At 41.4% G+C, this 20,823-nt stretch overlaps 1 protein-coding gene across 1 annotated transcript in view; it reads right to left on the reverse strand.

The window, feature by feature from the left end:
• The window catches only part of ASXL3 (ASXL transcriptional regulator 3), a gene marked incomplete at its 3' end in the record, with an annotated part of 169,922 nt that overhangs the window by 36,097 nt on the left and 113,002 nt on the right, over positions 1-20,823 (reverse strand). Inside the window, exon 8 of the mRNA XM_081097332.1 lies at positions 19,680-19,843. Coding sequence (XP_080953458.1) covers positions 19,680-19,843 — 164 coding nt within the window. The remainder of the gene's footprint in view (positions 1-19,679; positions 19,844-20,823) is intronic.

The following is a 20,823-nucleotide window of genomic DNA, read 5'->3' on the forward strand; positions in this document are numbered from 1 at the left end:
TTAGACAGTACATATACTTTTGTATTGGGCACATCGGCTCAACTTGTTTGTAAGATTCATCAACACTGTTGTATATGGAGGTGCTTTGTTCAGTCTCACTGTGTTAAATTCAAACACTGGAATACTACACAACAATTTATCTATCTGTTCTGCTGTTCATGGGCACTGTAGCAGTTTCCACATTTTGAATCTTATGGTTATATGAACAGTATGGCTATAAACATTGCTGCCCATGCCTTCTGGTACGGCATTGAGTATAAACGTAGAAATTTAAATGCTGGGTCAACTTTAATAAATATTGTCAGATCCTTTTTCAGAGTGGTCGCACACTCCCACCAACGCACGAGTTCCAGCTTCCCTTCCTCACCAGCATTTGTTATTGTGCATATATGTATATATGTATGCGCATATACTAGTATACACGTTTTTAATTTTTTTATGTCTGGTTGCATTTGTGTTTACTCGATGACCAATGAGGCTAACCACCTTTTCATATGTTTATTGGCTATTTCCATAACAGGTATTTTGAAGCGCCAACTCAAGTTTTTTCCCCCCTAAATTGGTAAAAATTATTAGCATTAATAAATAAATTTAGCAAAGCTGTTGCATCGCAATCCAGAAAAACCAATGTTATCACTAAATATCAGCGCCAAACAGAAAATAAATTTTAGAAAGGTACTATATACATTAGTGTGAATGATACGGTAATACTCTGGGAGAAGTAAATCCAAATGAAAGATGCGTGAGACCCTCCACACCAGTGATCTCAGCCTCGCAGCCTGGAGAGGTCTGTCCAGCCCAGCACAGTTAACAATATCTAGAGCAGGGTTCTCAACCTGTGGGTCCCGACCCCTTTGGGAGTCAAAGGACCCTTTCACAGGGGTCGCCTAAGACCATTGGAAAACACATATATAATTACATATTGTTTTTGTGATTAATCACTATGCTTTAATTATGTTCGATTTGTAACGATGAAATTGGGGGTCACCACATGAGGAGCTGTATTAAAGGGTCGCGGCGTTAGGAAGGCTGAGAACCACTGACCTAGAGAGTGCTCTCAATTGTTAGGAGGGAGGAATGGGGTCTTACTGACGACTTGTGGGCAGAGGCCAGATGTGCTGGCAAATGTCCTGTCATGCATGTGACAGGCCTCCCAGCCCACTCCCCACCCACAGAGGATGACTCAGCAGAGGGACCCTGCCGAACACCGATAACTACAAAACGCCTGAGAAATTAAAGACCTCAGTAAAAGAAGGGATGGGGCAGACCATGCTAACGGATGGGAAGGCGTACTACGGTTAGACATGAGCAGGAAATGAGGGCATTCTTTGGGGTGAGACGTCTGTTCATTATCTTGACTGCAGGACTGGTTTGGTGCACATATTCATATGTCAAAATGTATCAACTTGCACACTTTCAATGTGTGCAGTATATTTTATGTCAACTATACTTCAATGGAGCTGTTAATTTTTTTTAACTCTCAAAAACCAAAATTAATAAAAATGACTGAAATTAAAAGAAGTTCTACATCTACTAAGGATATTGAATCTGCAATTAAAAGCTTTCCACATAGAGATCTGCAGGCCTAGAAAACGTTACAAGTGAATCTTTCCATTTTGAAAAAGCAAGAATTTTTTTTTTAAAATATATTTTATTGATTTTTTACAGAGAGGAAGGGAGATGGATAGAGAGTTAGAAACATCGATGAGAGAGAAACATCGATCAGCTGCCTCCTGCACATCTCCCACCATCTTAATAGATGCAGAATATATAATTTGCGAATAAAACTCAGAAAACTAGAAAACGTATAAAACGTCCTTAATATGATAAAAAGTTTCTATTTTGAAAAAAATCTACATTTAAGCTTCCTGAATATACTAGTAAATGAAACAATACAATCTTTATCCCTGAGATTGAAAACAAGATACAGATGGAAGCTATTACCACTTCTATTCAAAACTGTACTGAAGATAGTATGCAGTGAAATCATGTAATAAAGATACCAACATTTTAAAAGAATAAACAAAGCTGTAATTGTTACAAACAATATAATTGTATATGCAGAGAATCCAGAAGAAACTATACTCTTTATAATTAACAGGTGAATTAGCACGTTCACTGGGAAAAATCAATATACAAAGATGTATTTCTATATCATCAACAAAAATAGAAATAATTTAGAATAGCAGCAAAAATGAGCAGATATGTAGGAGCAAATCTATTAAAAGATCTATAAGACCTTACCTAAGGAAATTATCAAACATTATTGAGAGAAATTAGAGAAGACATAAATAGAAGAACAAACTATATTAATGGATTACAAGATTCAATGTGGTAAATGTTTTAATTTTTTCCTAAACTGATCTGTATATCAGATGCAGTCACCAATATGTTTTGATAACATATAAAATGTTGCTCAACTGCATTAGTCATCAGAGAAATGCAAATTAAACCCAAAATATAAAAAATTATAAACACTGACAATATCCAGTCCTGGTAAGAATATGGAATAGCCTACGTCTTCATATATTTCCGGTGAAATAGGGGTAACCACTTTGGGAAGCTGTTGCATACTTCTTTCAAACGCTGACTATATGCAAATTCTATGACCCAGCAATTAGACCTGTAGGCATCAACCCAGATATTTTGTTCTTAGGCCAACCAAAAAACATAGAGAAAAAAGTGTTCAGAGCAATACCACTCAAAATAGCTCCAAAATAAAATCAACCTAAAAATCCACCAAAAGAATCAATAGAGAAATTATGGTATAATTCCTCAACGGACTACTACACAGCAATGAGAATACTACATTAACCACTGCCACATACAACAAAATATGTGAATCTCACTAACAATATTAAGTTTAATGAAACAAATAGGGTACACACAATGTCTTCATTTACATAAACTTCAAAAACAGGTAACACTAGTTGATGGTAACACAAGTCAGGATAGTCGGTTCCTTGGAATGACTGCTACTCGAGTGAGTCACAAAGAGTTCCCGATAGGATAGGGTCCCTCTTTAAAAAAAAATCTGTATGTCAGGTACAAGGGTGTGGCCCCTTTTTAGAAATTCATAAAACTACAGAACTATCAGATGGGCATTTATCTGTATGCATGTTATACTTTAAAAAACACATATAAAAATCAAGAAATAATTCTGTTTTCCTTCCATTACTCCCTCCTGGTAAGAAATAGCTGACCTAAAGACCAGCAAGAAAAATGAATGTGACAACCAGTAAAGACCCAGGGTTGATAAACTCAGAAACGGCCAAGGTAAATTGGGGAGCTTGCATAAATAATACATTTTCTACAAGTATCTGTTGTGTGGCTTATGTTTTTAAAAATCTCGAGTAAAAACATGACTTTGCTGCTGAATATGGCTCCTTTTACATAAAGTAAAAGCTTATCATAATTAATTGGCCACATCATTAAATTTAAATAAAGTTGTCAAACACATTTGGTATAAGGAAAATATTTTCAGTTAAATTTTTTAAAATGCAGCATATCACCCAGCTGGTTGAGCATCAGACCATGAACCAGTGGGTCATGGTTTGATTCCTGGTCAGGGCACATGCCCAGGTTGAGGGCTCGATCCCCAGTGGGAGGTAGGGAGGGGTGTGCAGGAGGCAGCCGAGCGATGTTTCTCATCGATATTTCTCTCTCTCTACCCCTTTTCCTTCCTCTCTCGAAAATCAACAAAAACATATATTTTTTAAAATGCAGCATATCTTCAGGATTTGGATATGCATCTGTATGAAAGTGATGGGATGGTATCCCCTTTTTTTCCTTCCCCAATGAAACATAGTTAGTAAATATTAAAAACACAATAAAGTTGTTTTGCCTTTTGTAATATGAAGTATATGCATGTGTATTTAAAATACCCCCAAAAGCAAAAAATATGCCATATTTATTAAGAACCAAATGTATATTAATATATTGAGTTATATTAATATAATAAATATATCTAAGCTATTGAAAACATATCAAATAATATCTGAGTGTCAATAAGAGCTCATTCAATCCTGTTTAACAGATTTTTTCCTAGCTTCCTTCTTTTCCTTTCAATGGAATCTCTGAATAGATAAAACATTAGATGAATAATTTAAATGAAAAGACAGAGTACAAAAGTAACTTTCTGGAAACAATCCCAAGAGGAGATGAAAGAAAACAGAGAAATTGAACCACTTGAAATAAAAGATGGTTTATTTCATCAACTATCCATTAATGAATTTTTTTCTTTCACTTACCAATTATTTAATGTTATCTCTATGTACAAAACACCAGACTTAACCAAAATTTGGCACTAAAACATCAATTAATAAACACAAATCTCTAAAGTTTTGATACAAACTTACTCTAGGCAGGAAAAATAAATGAAACATATTCTAAGTAGCATTACAACCTCTGAACTCCCCCATTTCAAAGGCATTCTTCTGTTTTAGAACTTCTCACACTATTTTCGAAGGCTGTATATCAGACTCTTCCAGATTGTAAAGTCCTTGAGTACACGCTTGCACTCATTAATTTTATTCCTAGTGGCTACCAAAGAAATAGGGTGCTTAAAAACAGGCTCAATAGTTATGAGTTGCAAAGTGCAATTTTACTGTCACCATTGAAAACCTAATATAAATTCATTATCCCTTTCTCCAAAGCAAATATAAACTCCTCAAAATTATGAAAAGTAACTATAAGTTAAATGTACAATCAAAAGAAATATCTTGCTTTGAAGAAAAAGTACTTAAACAATTGCTAAAGGTGTTACTAATGAAAACTGTCAAACTCTATTATTGTTTTTTAAATTATCTATATTCTAATACAACTGTCTCTTTACAACCTTCTGTGATATAAAAAGCTTAGCAATACTACAACTCTTCTCTTTGAAGTCCGAATGCAAAATGTAATCTAAGATGATAGGAAGAATACAAAGCAGTTTTCTTGAGGTGTTTTGCTCACAGAGATAAGATTTCAATCTGATTTTTATTGAAAAAAATTATCTGATATTAACATATGACTCATATCAAAACATCCATGCATTACTAATATATCACTTCTGTGAAAAAGATGGTTTACTTATTAAATGCTTTAGTAATCCAGCAGAAAAAAATATCTTATTTTTATAGACTAATAATTATAAATAAATTATTTATTGCCATATATAAAATTTTATTAAAATTCTAAAGGTAGCAGAGCTCCACTTTAAGAATGGGGATGTGAGGAACTCAGTGAAACAACCATAATAGTGAAAATCATTAAAAACACACACACACACCATTTAAAGTTTCTGGAATACAGCCAATGAGAAAACAGTTGTTCAAAAAACCCTCTAAATCTCTGTAACCACAACAAGAGTCTGTGCAACTTAAGCCCAAACCCACTCCCTCCACCCCACCATCTCCTCCGAGGGAAACTGTTCTCCTGGTGGCTGTACCCAGAAGGCAGGGCCCCCACTCCCTCAGCCCCCAGGAAGGAAGGCAGTGACTCATGGGAGACGCGGGCCAGGGGCATTTCTCATCCCCTCCAGCCCTGAACTGCAGAGGCTGAACTCCTGGCAAGCACAGCCAAGAGGCCAGGGCGCCTTTTCTCTACCCAGAGATCTCCAGGTCTCCCGAGGGTGGTGGCTCTGCCCGGGGGTGGCAGGCCAAGGATCCTGGGCCCCGGAAGCTCTTGCTCCAGCTCACTGGCAGGGTGAGGGTTCCACCCCAGCAGAGGCAACATGAGAAGGCCAGACAGAGGCTGCCTCCTGCACCCCGTGTTCAGCTTCTAAAGTCCAAGGATGACTCCTGTCACCAGCTCTGGAATGTGGCTCCAGGTTTGTCTCAGGTGGGAAGGGAGCCCGGAAAACAGAGAGCTTCTATGGCCTCCCCGAAGTAACTACTTTTTAAAATGGAGCATAGAAAAATTCAAGCCAAGGGTGCTCTTCAAAGGAATGGAATTTCTGCTGGTGAGCAATTAAGAGGAGGCTGGTAGCTGAGAGCAGCAAGCTGACCCTCAGGCCACCTCATTTACCAGCGAGAAAAGAGAGAAAGAGGCAAAGAGGCGTGAGCAGTGCTCTCCTAGGGCCCTGCAGAGGAGCTCTGACTTAACTGAGTTCCACCCTGGAGACATTTATGCCCCGGGGCATTGTTGAAATACAGCCATCAGGCAGCAAGGGATGGAGCCAAAGGGCTGGGTGTGATCCACATGAGATTGTAAAGTCCTTGAGTGCAGTCCCTCTAACTGCCCATTCATCTTATTCCACGGATTAGCAAGGAAAGGAAACTCTTAGAAGTAGGCTCACAGTGTTTACAAATGACAAATGTAATTTGAAAACCTAGTGCAAATTGACTACCCCATTCCCCAAAGCAAATATAAACAAAACTACACCAAATAATGATAAAGTTACCATGAAAAGTGCTCTCCTGTCAGGAAGAATACTGTACACACTCACGACACGGAACATATCATGGCTTAATGAGAGATGAGCAAAAGGAACGAAGAGACCTCCAGCAAGACTGTGATGGCGGCCATGCCTGTCCTCGGAGCAGCAGGCGTTGGGCCTGTATTAGGTATCGAAATGGTTTCCACCAGAAACTCTTTGACCCTGTATATGTTTTTCAGGCTCACAAAAGGGATCAGGAAACGGTGTATGTTTGCTCCATGGATGCTCTCTGCCCAAGTAAGGTTTGGCACTTGTGAGGAGTAGGAATGGATTCTTTAACAAAAGCCGTCTTAACCATATATTTAAGGATCCATCCGTGAGGTTAGGCCTCCCTTTAGCTAACCAACCATTCAGCCAGGCTTTGGACACAGAACACAAGCAGCCCATTAGCCAGTAAAGGCGGGAGCATTTTCTGCAGTGTACCCTCTGCTTAGAGGCTAAATCCTAAGCAACATTTCCCGAGTAGGAGGCTGGCAGAGATGCGCTCCACTGTGGCTCACCTTGCCTCTGGCCCTGCCCACTCAGAGCTGGTTTTGTGGGGGGAAAACCTACAGTCCTTTCAGTCAGATCCCAATCTTTCCAGGCACCCACTTTCATTTTAGTAACCTCTTAGCTCAATCCGTCCTCGCCCCCCCTCTCCGCCCCCCCAACCCCCCCAGCCATTATCTCCTGCAGAAATTCCTCACAGTGTTTTGGCTTCTTCCCCTGGATTCCAGGACTAATAAAGAAATATAATAGAATAATGAGACTTGACTATGCATACTTAAGCACCACCTTAGTCCAAACATTCAGACATTATTTCAGCATTCACTTCAAGCTTACAGCTGACTCTTTATTCCTTGACAATGATCTTTAAAAAATGGTGCAAAGGGAACCCAAGGATTTTCTCAGGCAACTATTTTTGAAGAGTGTGTCATACCTACTAGGAGTTCTAAAGGTGATTTAATAAGGAAATCCGTTTTCTTCCTTCTTACCCTTGAGCCTGACTTAGGGGTGAGTCACTGCATGACACCTGTTCCTACAGGCCCCTGGTGACCTTGGCATTAGAATTGTGGAGAGAAGCTACAGCGTTTGGACAGGTTCAAGCCTCGGACTGACTTGTGGCAAAGCCACATACAAGCCCCAGCTTGGAGGGCAAAGCCCTGCCAGCACAATTATAGCCAAAAGGCTATGGTTGTAAGCTTGACCTTATAGTCCGACACTGCAGTCCTAGGTAGCTAAGGGATGTGGGCTGCAGGGGATGCAGCAAGTGCTGCCTTAAACAAAGCTTGACAGAGTTCAGAGAATGGCAACAACAGGACAGAAGCAGATTTGAAACTCGCAAGAACATTATAAACATCTTGCCCTTGTTTTGCTCTGTGTGATCTGACTATAAAACAAAGCTCTGGCTTACAGACTGTGTCACTGTTTCCTCATCCAGACACAGTGATCCACCTGGCCCCAACTGTATTCTCTTGTCTGTTTTCTTTAATCCTTCACCGCCCCTCCTCAGGTTCACCCATGGCTGTGCTGGACACACTTCAAGAATGTCCTTTATTACAGTGACAGACACTTACATAGAATCTGCCCCATGCATGACTCCCTTCCTCCTATTCTAATCATTTGTCATTTGTTTGATAAAATGAGGTTAAAGTTCCTTATTCTCCATGCTCACATCAACTGACAGTTGAGTGTCACATGTACATATATTATTAAGTTACCTATATAAGATAACAAAGGTAATTATCCAATATAATAAAAGGCTAATATGCAAATCGACCGAACGGTGGAACAACAGGTCACTATGAGGCACACTGACCACCAGGGGGCTCATGGCTGATGCAGAAGCCTCTCCCGCCTCTGCAGCAGCGGCCCTAAGCCATCAGTCAGACATCCCCCGTGGGCTCCCGGACTGCAAGAGGGTGCAGGCCAGGCTGAGGGACTCCCTGCCCCCATCCCTGTGCATAAATGTCGTGCACTGGGCCTCTAGTGTAAATATGAAATGCCAATATTACATATGTAACAACCCAATATGGGAGGGGTGGCAGTTGATCAAACACTCCCTTCTCAGGAGCCCAATATAAAAGAGGAAGAAGTAGTACAATGCACAGCCTGGGGTGCTCCCCGGCTTAAGTGAGCGTGTGCTCCTCCGTGCACAGGGCTGGAATGAGCTGTTTGTCCGACTGCCTATTACATGCAATGACTTGTTCATCTGTAATCCAATCCAGTTGATTCATCATTTGACATTCATTGAAGTAGATACCGACAAACAGGATTCGAGGTTCACGATCCAGTTAATTAAGAAATGCATACTATTCAAATGAAGTCGCTTCCCTTCATAAGCTTAACGCCCAAATGCCAGGAATGGAGATCTCCAGGCGGGGTCTAAAAGGGCATCTCTGGCCCTGAATGACTGACCATCCCCGGGAAGCCGCTGGGGCTGGAGGGAACGCTGGCTTTCCTAAGTACCTTCAGATATGCTTTCAGACGCAGTCAAACGCCAGAGTGTCAGTCCCATTAAAATAATTACATCTCAAGCACACACTTACTTTTACCTAAAGGCTTAAGACCCTAGTATGTTTTCATATCCTTAATACCTTTGAATTTTTATAATCTGTTAGGCAAATTGACATTTCATTATATACGCTATTTGTAGAATGAAATAACTGTATAATTTTTAAATCAATATATACGGTACATAGAGCAATTTCTAAGAAGCGTCTGAATTATTGCAAATGTCTCAGCTATTTCCGTCGAGGAAAAAGATGGGAAGTCATTTCCCATTTGCATTTATAAAGGCTGCGTGACTTCTTTAAATATACACACTGGTGCCAACAGATATCAATAAATCACACCCCCGCATACTTTAAAATGTCTGACACACGCATTCATTTTCCTAGTCCAAAACTCTCTGCAAAGGGGACTGTATAAATGTTCCATTTCCGTTTAATGACATTCACCGTTCAAATTACGTGCATTATTGCCAGTGAGTGCGGAAACCTGGAGAACATAGAGCGAGGCAGGATTTCAAAGCTCCACCACAGGGCATATCTGTCCATGGCTAATCCCTGAACAGACCACAGCAGCACAGATATAAATGCAGCACGAAATCGGGAGATCGGGAAGAATGCATTGAAATGCTGCAATTGCCATTTGGGCAAAAAAAAAATAATAATAATAGGTGTCATTTACTTAGAGGCAGTTGGGGATGGTCTTGTACGTATTTGGAGAAACAGCCCTGATGGCCCCGATACCAGCAAATGGGGGCAGAAATGCGCCTCACTTAGAAACGATACCGATGACAGAAATGACAACAACCTATTCATCAGTGATGTTCCATTTGAAAGTGTAATAAAAACCTAAATATGACTCCACTTTACTTCAAATGTATTCCACCAGCTGTCATAGATTTTTAAAAGGTCACACGATTGTTCTGTGTAGACACAGTGTATAAAGTACACATCCTTAGAGCAGGCAGGGTGTGCTCTGTATAATCCAGGAGGTTCTAGAAATCCTCCAAGCAGATCTTGCAGAGAGCTGAGCACAAAGGTGTGTCTGGCTTCAAACCCAAGCACTAAATTTATTAAACCAGCATTCCCGCGTGGGGACTAAATGAAGAACTAGCTACAAGTCTACCTGCTCACTGGCAGGGCCCAATGCTGCTCGGTCCCTTGTGTCTTTGGTTTTGATTCTGAACCTAAGTTAGGGCTGTGGCCAAGGAGAGGACTTTTGATCCACATGTTTACCTGAGCCTGACCAGATTTTGAGACTCTATAGAGCACTGTTCAACTACATGCATTTCTTCCTTTAAACACACATCTACCTCACCCTGATCTGGGACTTGCAGCCTCCAGAACTGTGAGAAAATAAATTTCTGGCTTGGGGCCACCCAATCTGCATTTTGTTCCGGCACTCCCAATGAACTACTGCAATGCCTCATACATTAGGCCTTTCTTTTTCATTCTATAATGGCTTTGGTTAAAGTTCTTCTGTATACAGGACATACTAAACTAGCCTAATATGTGGTTTCCCAGCCTATACCCATTCATTCATTCATTCATTCATTCATTCATTCATTCATTCATCATTTACTGAGCACCTACTCCATGCCAGGCACAGCAAACAGAAGAGACAGAGCTACTGTCCAGGGGCTTCTATTCTCATGAGGAAAGCACAGGGAAGGAAATACACAGGAAAATAAGGCAGAAAACAACTAAAGAGGGTGTGCTCCATGGGAGGGGAGGTGAGGAGAGTCCTTGGGAGGCGATGCCATGGACACTAATTTGGGGGGTGACAGCGAGCTGGCCTTGTCAGAAGATACCGGAAGAGCGTTTCTGGAAGAGCTGATAGCAAGCACGGAGGCTCCGAGAGAATTAGGTTTGAGGGACAGGAAGGCAGATAGTGTGTTGGGGAGCACAGGAGACTTGGTTGGAAAGTTTGTCAGGAGGACATTCTGAGAAAAGGGAAGTGTATGGAAGGCCGCCAGCCTTGTTTATCGGAATTCCGACTTAGGGGAGACTTAGGGGAGTGTCGAAGGTGGTGCCCCTAATTATTCCTTGACCTTCCCAAACAAGTCTGTGCATGTGCAGACCCCCGGGTGTTTACTGGAATCTTATGCTTAATCCCTGGATGCCCTTGCCTACAGTGCAATGTAAACACATGTGTCCTCCCAAGGTTACTCACCCTATTGATTGAATCTAAAGATAAACATTCTAGCAAAGGCCTAACGAGGCAGGCAATCGAGGCTGCCTGGCTTCTTCAGCCAGGCCGTCCCTTAGCCCTCTCCCCCACAATGTAACTGTGTCTGAGTAATCCATTCATCCATCGTTCAAGGGCTGCTGGTCAGCCCCGGCAACAGTGTGGCCGAACCACAGGCAGGTGGAGCTCGGGGACTCTCCCTCGGCATCGCGCTTCATTCCGCCAACAGAGCCCCTCTCCTACGCTGCAACTCCAAGCACGTCATGGTCACGTGTACATGTTCAGTACATTCCACACTGCTTGCCGACCTACGAGGCCTTTTCTAAAGGCTTGCTCCAAACCACCTTTCTACCTTGACTTACCCTACATCCCAGCCGTCTCAACTATGTGTTGATAGACATCATATGCGTGTCTGCTTGTGGCCTGGGGCAGGAAGCATCATCAGGGGAAAGAGCATGACCTGGATCAGACAAATCTGTTTTCAAATTCCGGCTCCCACGTTGTTACTTGGGAGACGCTGGGTAAGCTCTCGTTTCTCCCTGACCCTCCGCTTCCAGTAGAGAAAGTTGGGTTAATATACAGACCCTTCGGGGAGGCATTGTAAGGATGAGTGAAAACCCATGTAGAAGTAATTGCAAGTAATCAATGTTGTCACGGGCACATATTGTTCCCTGTGCTAGGATGTCCACTACACTTCTTAACCTGGTCAACTTCCGTCATCTTCTGAGACCCCAATTCCTATGGCACCTTTTCTCTGCAGCCTTCCTACCACCCACAGACAATATCAGCATCCCCTGGATGTTGCATAAAACTGCATATACCACCACGTGACTTGTTCTGTAACTACAAGATTTACATCTCCACCTCCTCCGGAATCAATGCCTCTCAGAGTAGGAACTGTGACTTCCTCAAAAGGGCTGTCAGTGAGCTGGGGGCCTAGCAGGCATCCTCAGGTTAGGATGATTTGAGGAGAGTACATGTGTGAGACTCTTCATAAAGGTGTGGTCTGCGTGCCCACAGAGGACAGTGCCGTGAACTAGAGCTGATAACGGGCTGGTATGTAACCTGAAAGGCAAGGGACAAAGGGCTTCACCGAGGGCTGTGTGGGCAGGACCCTCTGATAGGAGCTGGTCAGCAGATGCAGCGGTGTGGGTCACACAGGGCAGATGAGGGGCTCAGTCCCACTCCTCCTCCTCCACCCAAACTTCTGTTGGGCTCCCCCGAAGCTGAACCTAGTTAGAATCCAGGGGCCTTCTCTTTTCCCCCTCCTGAACAATTCAGGCCTTAGGTTTTAAGTAATGCAGGCCTCTGAGCCACGAGGTGGTGGAGGGGGCCCACGATGACCCAGAGAACAATCCCAGGACCTGTGGGGGAGGCAGGTGTCCACGTGGAGGGAGGCCTGGGAGTGGCTGTAGAAACAGCATGGTGAGGACGGCGCCTGCATGAGGAGTGGCCGATGTGAGTGTCAGAAGTCAAGTGGGAAGGGAAGGCTGCCCACTGCGGCCTGGGGGTGAGCCCGTGTGCAAGAAAGAGACCATCCACAAGGGGAGGTGCGGTGACCAGGGGGGAAGACTGGCTACCTACAAGGGGACTCATCAAATGTTTAGTATATTAAGGTTTCTCACTGTCAGTCTAAGGCAGCTTTGAAGAGGGAGAACACTGGGGTGAACCATGAGATACAGAGATAATCAATAAACATGGAGGTAAACTGTGTTGTATTTCTATCGTGACTAGGCTCACGCCCTTTTTTTTTCTATAAAGTATTCTTTGTTTTCAAGACACAGATGTAAGAAGGTGTTCATGCACCATACATGAGCACACACATGTTTGTGTATTCACTAGAGGCCCGGTGCACCGGTGGCGTGCCTCAGCCTGGCCTATGCCCTCTTACAACCTGGGACCCCTGGGGGGGATGCTGGACTGCTGGTTTCGGCCTGACTCCCACAGGGGCCGGCCTGTCTTGCCCAGTCCCTATCAGGGCTGATTAGGGCCCGGGAGGGACAGCGGGAGGGCTCCAGGGTGTGTCTGGCCCATCTCGATCCATGCACCGGGCCGGTTTTGGCCCGATCCCTGCAGGCCAGGGTGACGAATCTGTGCACCAGGCCTCTAGTATGCATATAAGATCTTTGGCTAATCTCTTCCTGCCCTTTCACCTTCCCACTTCCCTCTGAGATTCATCAGTCTATTCCATGTTTCCATGCCTGTGCGTTGAGCGTCTGTCCCCTGGTGGTCAGTGTGTATCATCGCTACTGGTCAAACGGTCATACAGTCACTTAGGCTTTTATATATACTAGTATAGATATTCTATCCAGATGTCCTAGCTCTGTCTTAGAAATACATCCAGCTATTTCATCACTCTGTCTTAGATCTGGGAACAGCAACACCCTAACAGTGAAGAGCACATGTTTTGGGAAATCTTGATTTTTAAATACCATCCTCTACTAAAGGGAATGTGGCCCCTCAGACAAGTGGTACATTCCAGGGCTAGGGCACATAAAATGCAGATGAGACTGGAACTGCCTGACGACTTTCAAAGTGATAAAGTGCTCAAAGAACAATGTCGGAAGACATAGGAGCCCCTTGAACAGGCTCCCAGTGACCAAATGCGGGACAGTCAAGCACAAGAACCTACTGAGAAAACAGGAAACAGTGAAACCATACAGGTATAAATAAGTGAATACACGGAGAGTCTAAAGAAGAGCAGTATATTCACACAGTTTAAAAGAACCTTCTCGTAAAATATGATTTAATTACCACAGGGAAGCAGTAACTTTTCACTGGAGGAGCGCGGCAGATACACTTTCATCAAATGATCAAGTGAGCATCATCAGTATTGAGACAAATCAAAATCGTGTGCCACTTAAGAGCTACAAGGAGAAGAATACAGCATCATTTATCACGTTCCTCCCCAAAATACTTCATGTGAATCTAATCACAGGGAAACATCACACACACTTCCGAAGTGTCAAAATCATGAAAGTCTAGGGAACGACTGAAGAAGGGTTCCAGAATGAAGGCGATAAGGAGACATGACAACTAAATGCAATGACAGATTCTGAACTGGATCTTGTTGCTAAAAAATGACATGACTGGGACAACTGGCTAAACTTAAACAGAGTCTAAGAATCCCATGGTAATAACAATCACTGTTAAATGTCTGATCGTGATTGCTTGGATTGTGCATATGTAAGAGAATATCCTTGTTTGTGGAAAACACAACCTTCGGGTCACAATATACTGGGAGGGGGGACAGGATGGGTCATCAGGATGGAAATTTATTCTCTATGTATCTTTAAATTTTCTGAAAGTTTATGATTAGTTCAAAAATTACAAAAAACAAAAAAAAACGAGGAGGCATAGGTCCTCCTGGTGCAGCAGTCCATGCATGAGTTAGCCTCCCAGAGCCAAGCAGAGGAAAGAAGGCTGAGGGCGGAGCTAAAGGAACAAAGGAAAGACAGCATCTTCTCCCTCAATGACCTCCTAAAGTCCATTTGCCACTGTGGCCTGCATGTGACTCCACACGGACGATTTCTCACGGATTTGTATTTTCTATCTTTTCCCTGGCTCCTTCCCATACTCTTTCTTACATTCTCTCACAAATATATGTATTCCTCTGGGATGACAATGATGTCTCTCAGCCTCCTCACATCCCACGGCTGACACTGCTATCCACGTAGATTTTATCACTCACTGAATTTTATTCAGTCCCCAAACATGAACATATAATCGTTTCTGGACATTTCATATAGTACAGCGGTTCTCAACCTATGGGTCGCGACCCCTTTGGCAGGCGAATGACCCTTCCACAGGGGTCGCCTAAGACCATCCTGCAGATCAGATATTTACATGACGATTCATAACAGTAGCAACATTACAGTGATGAAGTAGCAACGAAAATAATTTTATGATTGGGTCACAACATGAGGAACTGTATTTAAAGGGCCAGAAGGTTGAGAACCACTGATATAGTAGAAGCATTTCAACCCAACATGTTAAAACTCAACTCAACACCTATTCCCGCCCCTACAGTAAGCACTGTTAACTGACTAGCAAGCTTCTCCCCATCCCACCCCCATGGCATATCCTTCTAATAGAACCTCTTAAGAGCCAGATTTCTGAAGTATATCTGACCTCTACCACAGTGCACCATTTTACCTCTAAGGTTCAAGAGTGGGCCTGCATGCTTTAAACCACTGTGCATAGTCCATTGTCTTGGCTAGCATCATTGTTTTAGAAGTGATCATGTGACCCAAGTAGTACCTTTAGTGTGAATCCCAGGTCTTCTTTGAAATACTGAAATAGAAGTACTTTCTTCATGAATATGAACTGAGAGGCAAGTACCCGTTTTGATTTTTTGATTCAGGTTTAGAATAGTGCCAACAAGAAGGGAGACGATTTTAAAATTAATTCGCTAATAATAATTAAATGGGTCCTTAATAAATACTGAAACCAGGACCAACAACCAGAAGCCCACTCGAACCTCTTGCTTCTAATTACCTGAGCCAATAAATCCCCTTTATATTTCAGTTGGAGTTTGATTTTCTGTTCCTTGCAGCATAATGTGTGGAGAGTAAAATGAAGTGTGACAATGTTATAAAACAACTAGGAGTAAATAAAAAATGTAAACTAAGATAAAAATACCTTCTTAAAAAGAAAGGAAAGTACAAATATAGGAAAACAAAATACCAGACAGGCTAGCTTAATGACAGTTGGCATTGACAGGAGAAACGGGAAGCCTGGCTTGTATTCTGAAGATGCCATAATGCAATGAACCTGGCTTTACGTGGTCCAGGCGAGGAGGCCAGGGAGGATGGCGCTAGGGGAGAAATCAGGCAGAAACCTGGGGAAATCAAAGGCAGGAAACAAGAAAGCTGGGAATCTCAGATGTTGTAAAAAATATGCGAAGACAGCTTTCATACCAGTGAAATTCTCAGGTATTCCACATAATTAGAGTGCCTCCCATTGGCTCAAATAGTAAATCTATGCAATCAGATTCCCATTCCCGTGCCTTTTCTAGGGATCAGATTCTGTCCCAGAAAAGAGTGGTGCCCATTCCCATCGGCATATTTATAAGCGAAACTGAAACATCAGCAGTTTGGTAGCAGGAGCGAGGGTTTTGCTCATCTTGAGACAGAGACAGAAGAGCTCTAAATTCCTTGGTACCAAATGCTGATAGGATCACAGAGCCCTTCTGTCTTCCCAAGTCACCAGAGATAAAATCTCCACTGCCTTCTAGACCTTTCACAACCCCATCTCCCAGGCAATCTCTCATGTCTTCCTATTCATCTGGGTTGGAAATATGCCTGGAATTCAGTCTTTTCTGTTCACTTTCAAGGCCAAAAGCCCAAGGTCAGACCCTTATCTCTGTTTGCAACTACTACAATGGTCTCTAAACCAGTATCCCTGAGCCTTAACTTTCTGCCTGTCCCATCCATCATTCACAGGACGACTGGCTCTTAAGAGAAAATGAAGACTGCATTTTATTCATCTTTTAGGATCTTCTTCCCCTCCTTTCTGTCCAGGCACTAAAATATTTGTATACATTATTCCACTCATGCCATTTCTCATTTGCAAAATCTCTGATGGTACCCATTCCTTTGAGAAAGAGTTTCAAGAGCGTAGTCTGCAACCAGGTCATCAAGGTGGTCAACCAACAACCCGTCAGCACAGCATCCACCTCTTCCCCCTCATCCAGGCACAATGAACTGCTGGATCTCCTGGTACTCAGGTCGTTGTAAGTGGCACCCTCCTCCTCTGTAAGAGTCACTGTCCCTTGATTCTACTGATGAAATACCTATTAGTGCTTCAAGGTTCCATTATCCTTTCCACCATGAAATCATCTCCAGGACTACTTTCAGACTGAAGTTCTTCATCCTCTGGACACTCAGAGGATGTTCTTTATTCTTCCATTTTGGCGTTTATATTACTTTCCCGTGTCTTATGCTAAATTTGGTGTAGATCTACCCAGTTTTTAAGACTTAGTTCCTAGTTATGAGCAAAGTGTATATGGTACAGCATTTTAACACAGGCTGTCTTTCTTCTCTGTTATTCCTCTAGGACAGTGGATCTCAACCTTCCTAACGTCGCGACCCTTTAATACAGTTCCTCATGTTGTGGTGACCCCCAACCATAAAATTATTTTCGTTGCTACTTCATAACTGTAATTTTGCTACTGTTATGAATCGTCATGTAAATATCTGATATGCAGGATCTATTTTCATTGTTACACATTGAACATAATTAAAGCATAGTGATTAATCACAAAAACAATATGTATTTATATATGTGTTTTCCGATGGTCTTAGGGGACCCCTGTGAAAGGGTTGTTCGACCCCCAAAGGGGTCGCGACCCACAGGTTGAGAACCGCTGCTCTAGAAGATTCATTCTTGTATCCTCTGTATTTCGCAATGTATACGAAGCACATAATATATGCTCAATAGATATTTCTTGAATAAATAATTTCCTGGTGAACTAACTGTTATTTGTGGACAGGTATTGTGCCTTGCTCGTCTATATTTCTCACAACGACTAGAAAAAGCTGAGTAACAGAAACTGCTGAGGCTGGCCTCCTGGCTTACTGAGCTATTTGACTAAACCTAGGACAACTTGTCATTTCTCTATTCTGAAAAGATGTACTGACTATCCTTTATATGCCAAATCTTATTCTAGGAGTTGGAGACCAAATTGCCAACAAGATAAACCACACAGATGTTGAAGTGGAGGAAATAATGTGTAACTAAAAAAATCAGTCCCCACCACCACAAAAAAAGTATTTTTTTCCCTTAATTCCTGCATTCAATTCTCAATCACACAAGCTTGAAATCTAAGAGTCATCAGTAGCTTCTCCCTATATCTTACTGCAACTGCTACTTGACAAAATGTAAAATTGCTCCCACTGGGTGATGATGAAGATAATGATGACATTATCCTCCTCCTCGATTTCAATGTTATTTTCCAAATTCAAGCCCTCATTTTGCCTTTTTGAAACAACTAAAATTGCTTTCTAACCACTTTTTCCACCCTCATGCCTCCCATCTCTAACATTCCTTTTTAGTACTGCCAGAGTAAGTTTCTTAAAGAGCAACAATATTGTACATTTTAGCTCTGCTCAAAAGCCCTCTATGGCTTTGCACTGCAAACACAGGGAGAACACTTTCCAAGACCTCTTAGCCTTTATATGCACGAATCTCCTGAAATCAACTTCTAGTTTGTCTCCCAGATTCATTGGCACAGTTCCACCTAAAATCCAGTCTCCCACAAAGTTAGCTCTTGATTTTGTATCTGAACCTTTCACCTTCTGTCATTTATTTTCAAATTCTGCCCATATTTCTCGGCCCAATCTTAAATCTGTTTCTGATTCTTTCCTTCTGCATATGAAAGCTCAATATACTTTCTGCCTTCCCCTAAAGCTTATCTGTTTCTATCTCATATTTTGATTATTTAGAAATATAGCTGATGTATCCAACCCGAGTGTATGTAATCATTGATTTCATAAATATTAAACTATTTTTATAGAATGAAGGCAAACTTCCAAACACAAATCTTCCCAAAATGAAAATAATATTTTTCTAGATATGAACAATAATCTCTACCAAAGAGATCTATAAGAATGACAGAAAACTAGATGGCTCAACAAATTTTAAGTATGTATGAAAGGAGATAACTTAGTAGAAACAGAATCAAATAAAAAGCTAAAAAAATTATTCACAGTAATGTGAAAATACTGAATCAATCTCACCCATATCAGTCTATGGAGGTACCTATCATTTTGAGATACGAATTCATTTTGAGATACAAATTCATAAATATGCACACACTATGTCCATCAACTGGAAACAATATATAGTGTCAAAATTTATTGAAATAAGAATCACAAGGAAATTTCCTATTTACCATTTAATAATTTTTGTGAGATTTAATAAAAGCTTATGTGATGAATTTGTTGGCCTTTTCTAAGGAAACAGCTTTAGAAGATGACTGATGCCTGCTATTGTGGGTCTATCTTTGCATTTCCTTATTTTAGAGGCCTTTCAAAAATACTAAACTACACTTAAAGCATTTCCAGTTGTACTAAAAGAAAGATAAAAGGTGATTATTTATAGGCAATCGTATTCATGATGATAGACTCTCAGAAGGCAACTGCAAACATAAATTTTAAATGCTTTTTGGAAAGAGTTGAGAATAAAAACATTTACATAATTTCTTAGAAGCCCTGGCTTTTTATTGCTGCACTTCACTATTCCCTCCGGGCAGGGAGCAGCTACTTCAACGATGTATTTGATGGTGGAATGTTTGATTTCTTTGCTTTCCCTTCCCATGGTGGGTAGGTCTATTGTTTTCACTTTATTGCAATGTGCTGTATCTTACAATTGGGATTGGTTCACTCCTGGTAATAAAAAATGGCTTTGTTTTGGCAGATGAAACAAATACACCAATGCTAGCGGTAAGCATGTAAATTACATAAATATACTGTAACATTACAAAAACGGTCCATCCACTTATCAGTCATCTTTGAGAACAGACTTGCCACTTTATAAATACAACTAGTGACTCATATCAAGTATCTAAACTTCCACTTACCTGCCGATCCACTTCTGGGAGCAAAAGCAGGAGGTACTGTTGAAAATGCTGAGGTAAGGAAGCAAACGTATGTTTATTGATTAATGCCCTCAAGTTAGTGTTGACAAGAATAGATCCTGGCGTTTCTATGTCAATGTCCTCAGCTTTGGTCCATTTCAAGTGTCCTGTGATAAAGAGCAAGAGGCATGAGTTTACTACGGACTGGAAACATCATGCACGTGTATACACAAATATATGTATACATGGATCACATATGTGTACACATATAGATTCATGAATATATTTAATTCTACCCCTTTTAAAAATGGTATTTCAGAAGGAAATCTCAAAGCTTCTTTGTGTTCCTATTTGCCTAAGTTGTCTTTAATTTTCATCACGCATACTTCACTCAATGCGTCCGTCCATATTTCTGTCTCAAAGGAACAGCAGTTCTAGATAAAGAAGTATTTTATGTTCTTCTAATTCACTAGAATTTTAAAAAAATTTGGGGAGCATAAGTGGTAGCAAGTACAATATTTGTACATCCTATAATACACAGAATGAATAATAATAGTGCTGGGAATTTAATAGAGATATGGGTAGCACCAATAGCTCTGTGGTCCCCATGTGTCAGGTAGAACACCAAGCACTGGATTATTTCAGAAGACTCATCCAGGGTATTTTGAGAGCAATAATGTATAAACCAATCCTTTATAAAAATATCAGCTGCATGGTCTGCAAAGCCAGTATGCTTTGAAGGATAATTCTACAACGCAAGGCGCACTGGCCTCCAACAGGAGGCCATATATAGAGGTCACAACTGGAAATACTGGCACAAGAAAGTAACCTACCATGAGGGGCAGTCAGCTGATGCATCAAACAGAAGAATTTCCACTCTTGGCTACTTGAGTTAAGAGAACCATTTGAATGTGATATTAATAGAGTGTATTTTCAATCATTTGTTGATAAATTACAGCTTATGAGCTATAGCCAGTCCAACTCTTTAGATTCCCTAGGTCAACCTCTGCATTACAATTCAGAGTTGAATAGTTGTGATGGAAATCACATGACCTTCAAAGCCTACTGCATTGCCTCTCTATCCTCTGATAGAAAAATTGCTGGCCTTTGTTTTAAACAATTAGAGACAAAAGAAGGAATAAAAACC

The sequence above is a fragment of the Myotis nattereri genome, assembly GCF_964212035.1.
Source record: "Myotis nattereri genome assembly, chromosome: 8".
Taxonomy (NCBI): Eukaryota; Metazoa; Chordata; class Mammalia; order Chiroptera; family Vespertilionidae; genus Myotis; species Myotis nattereri.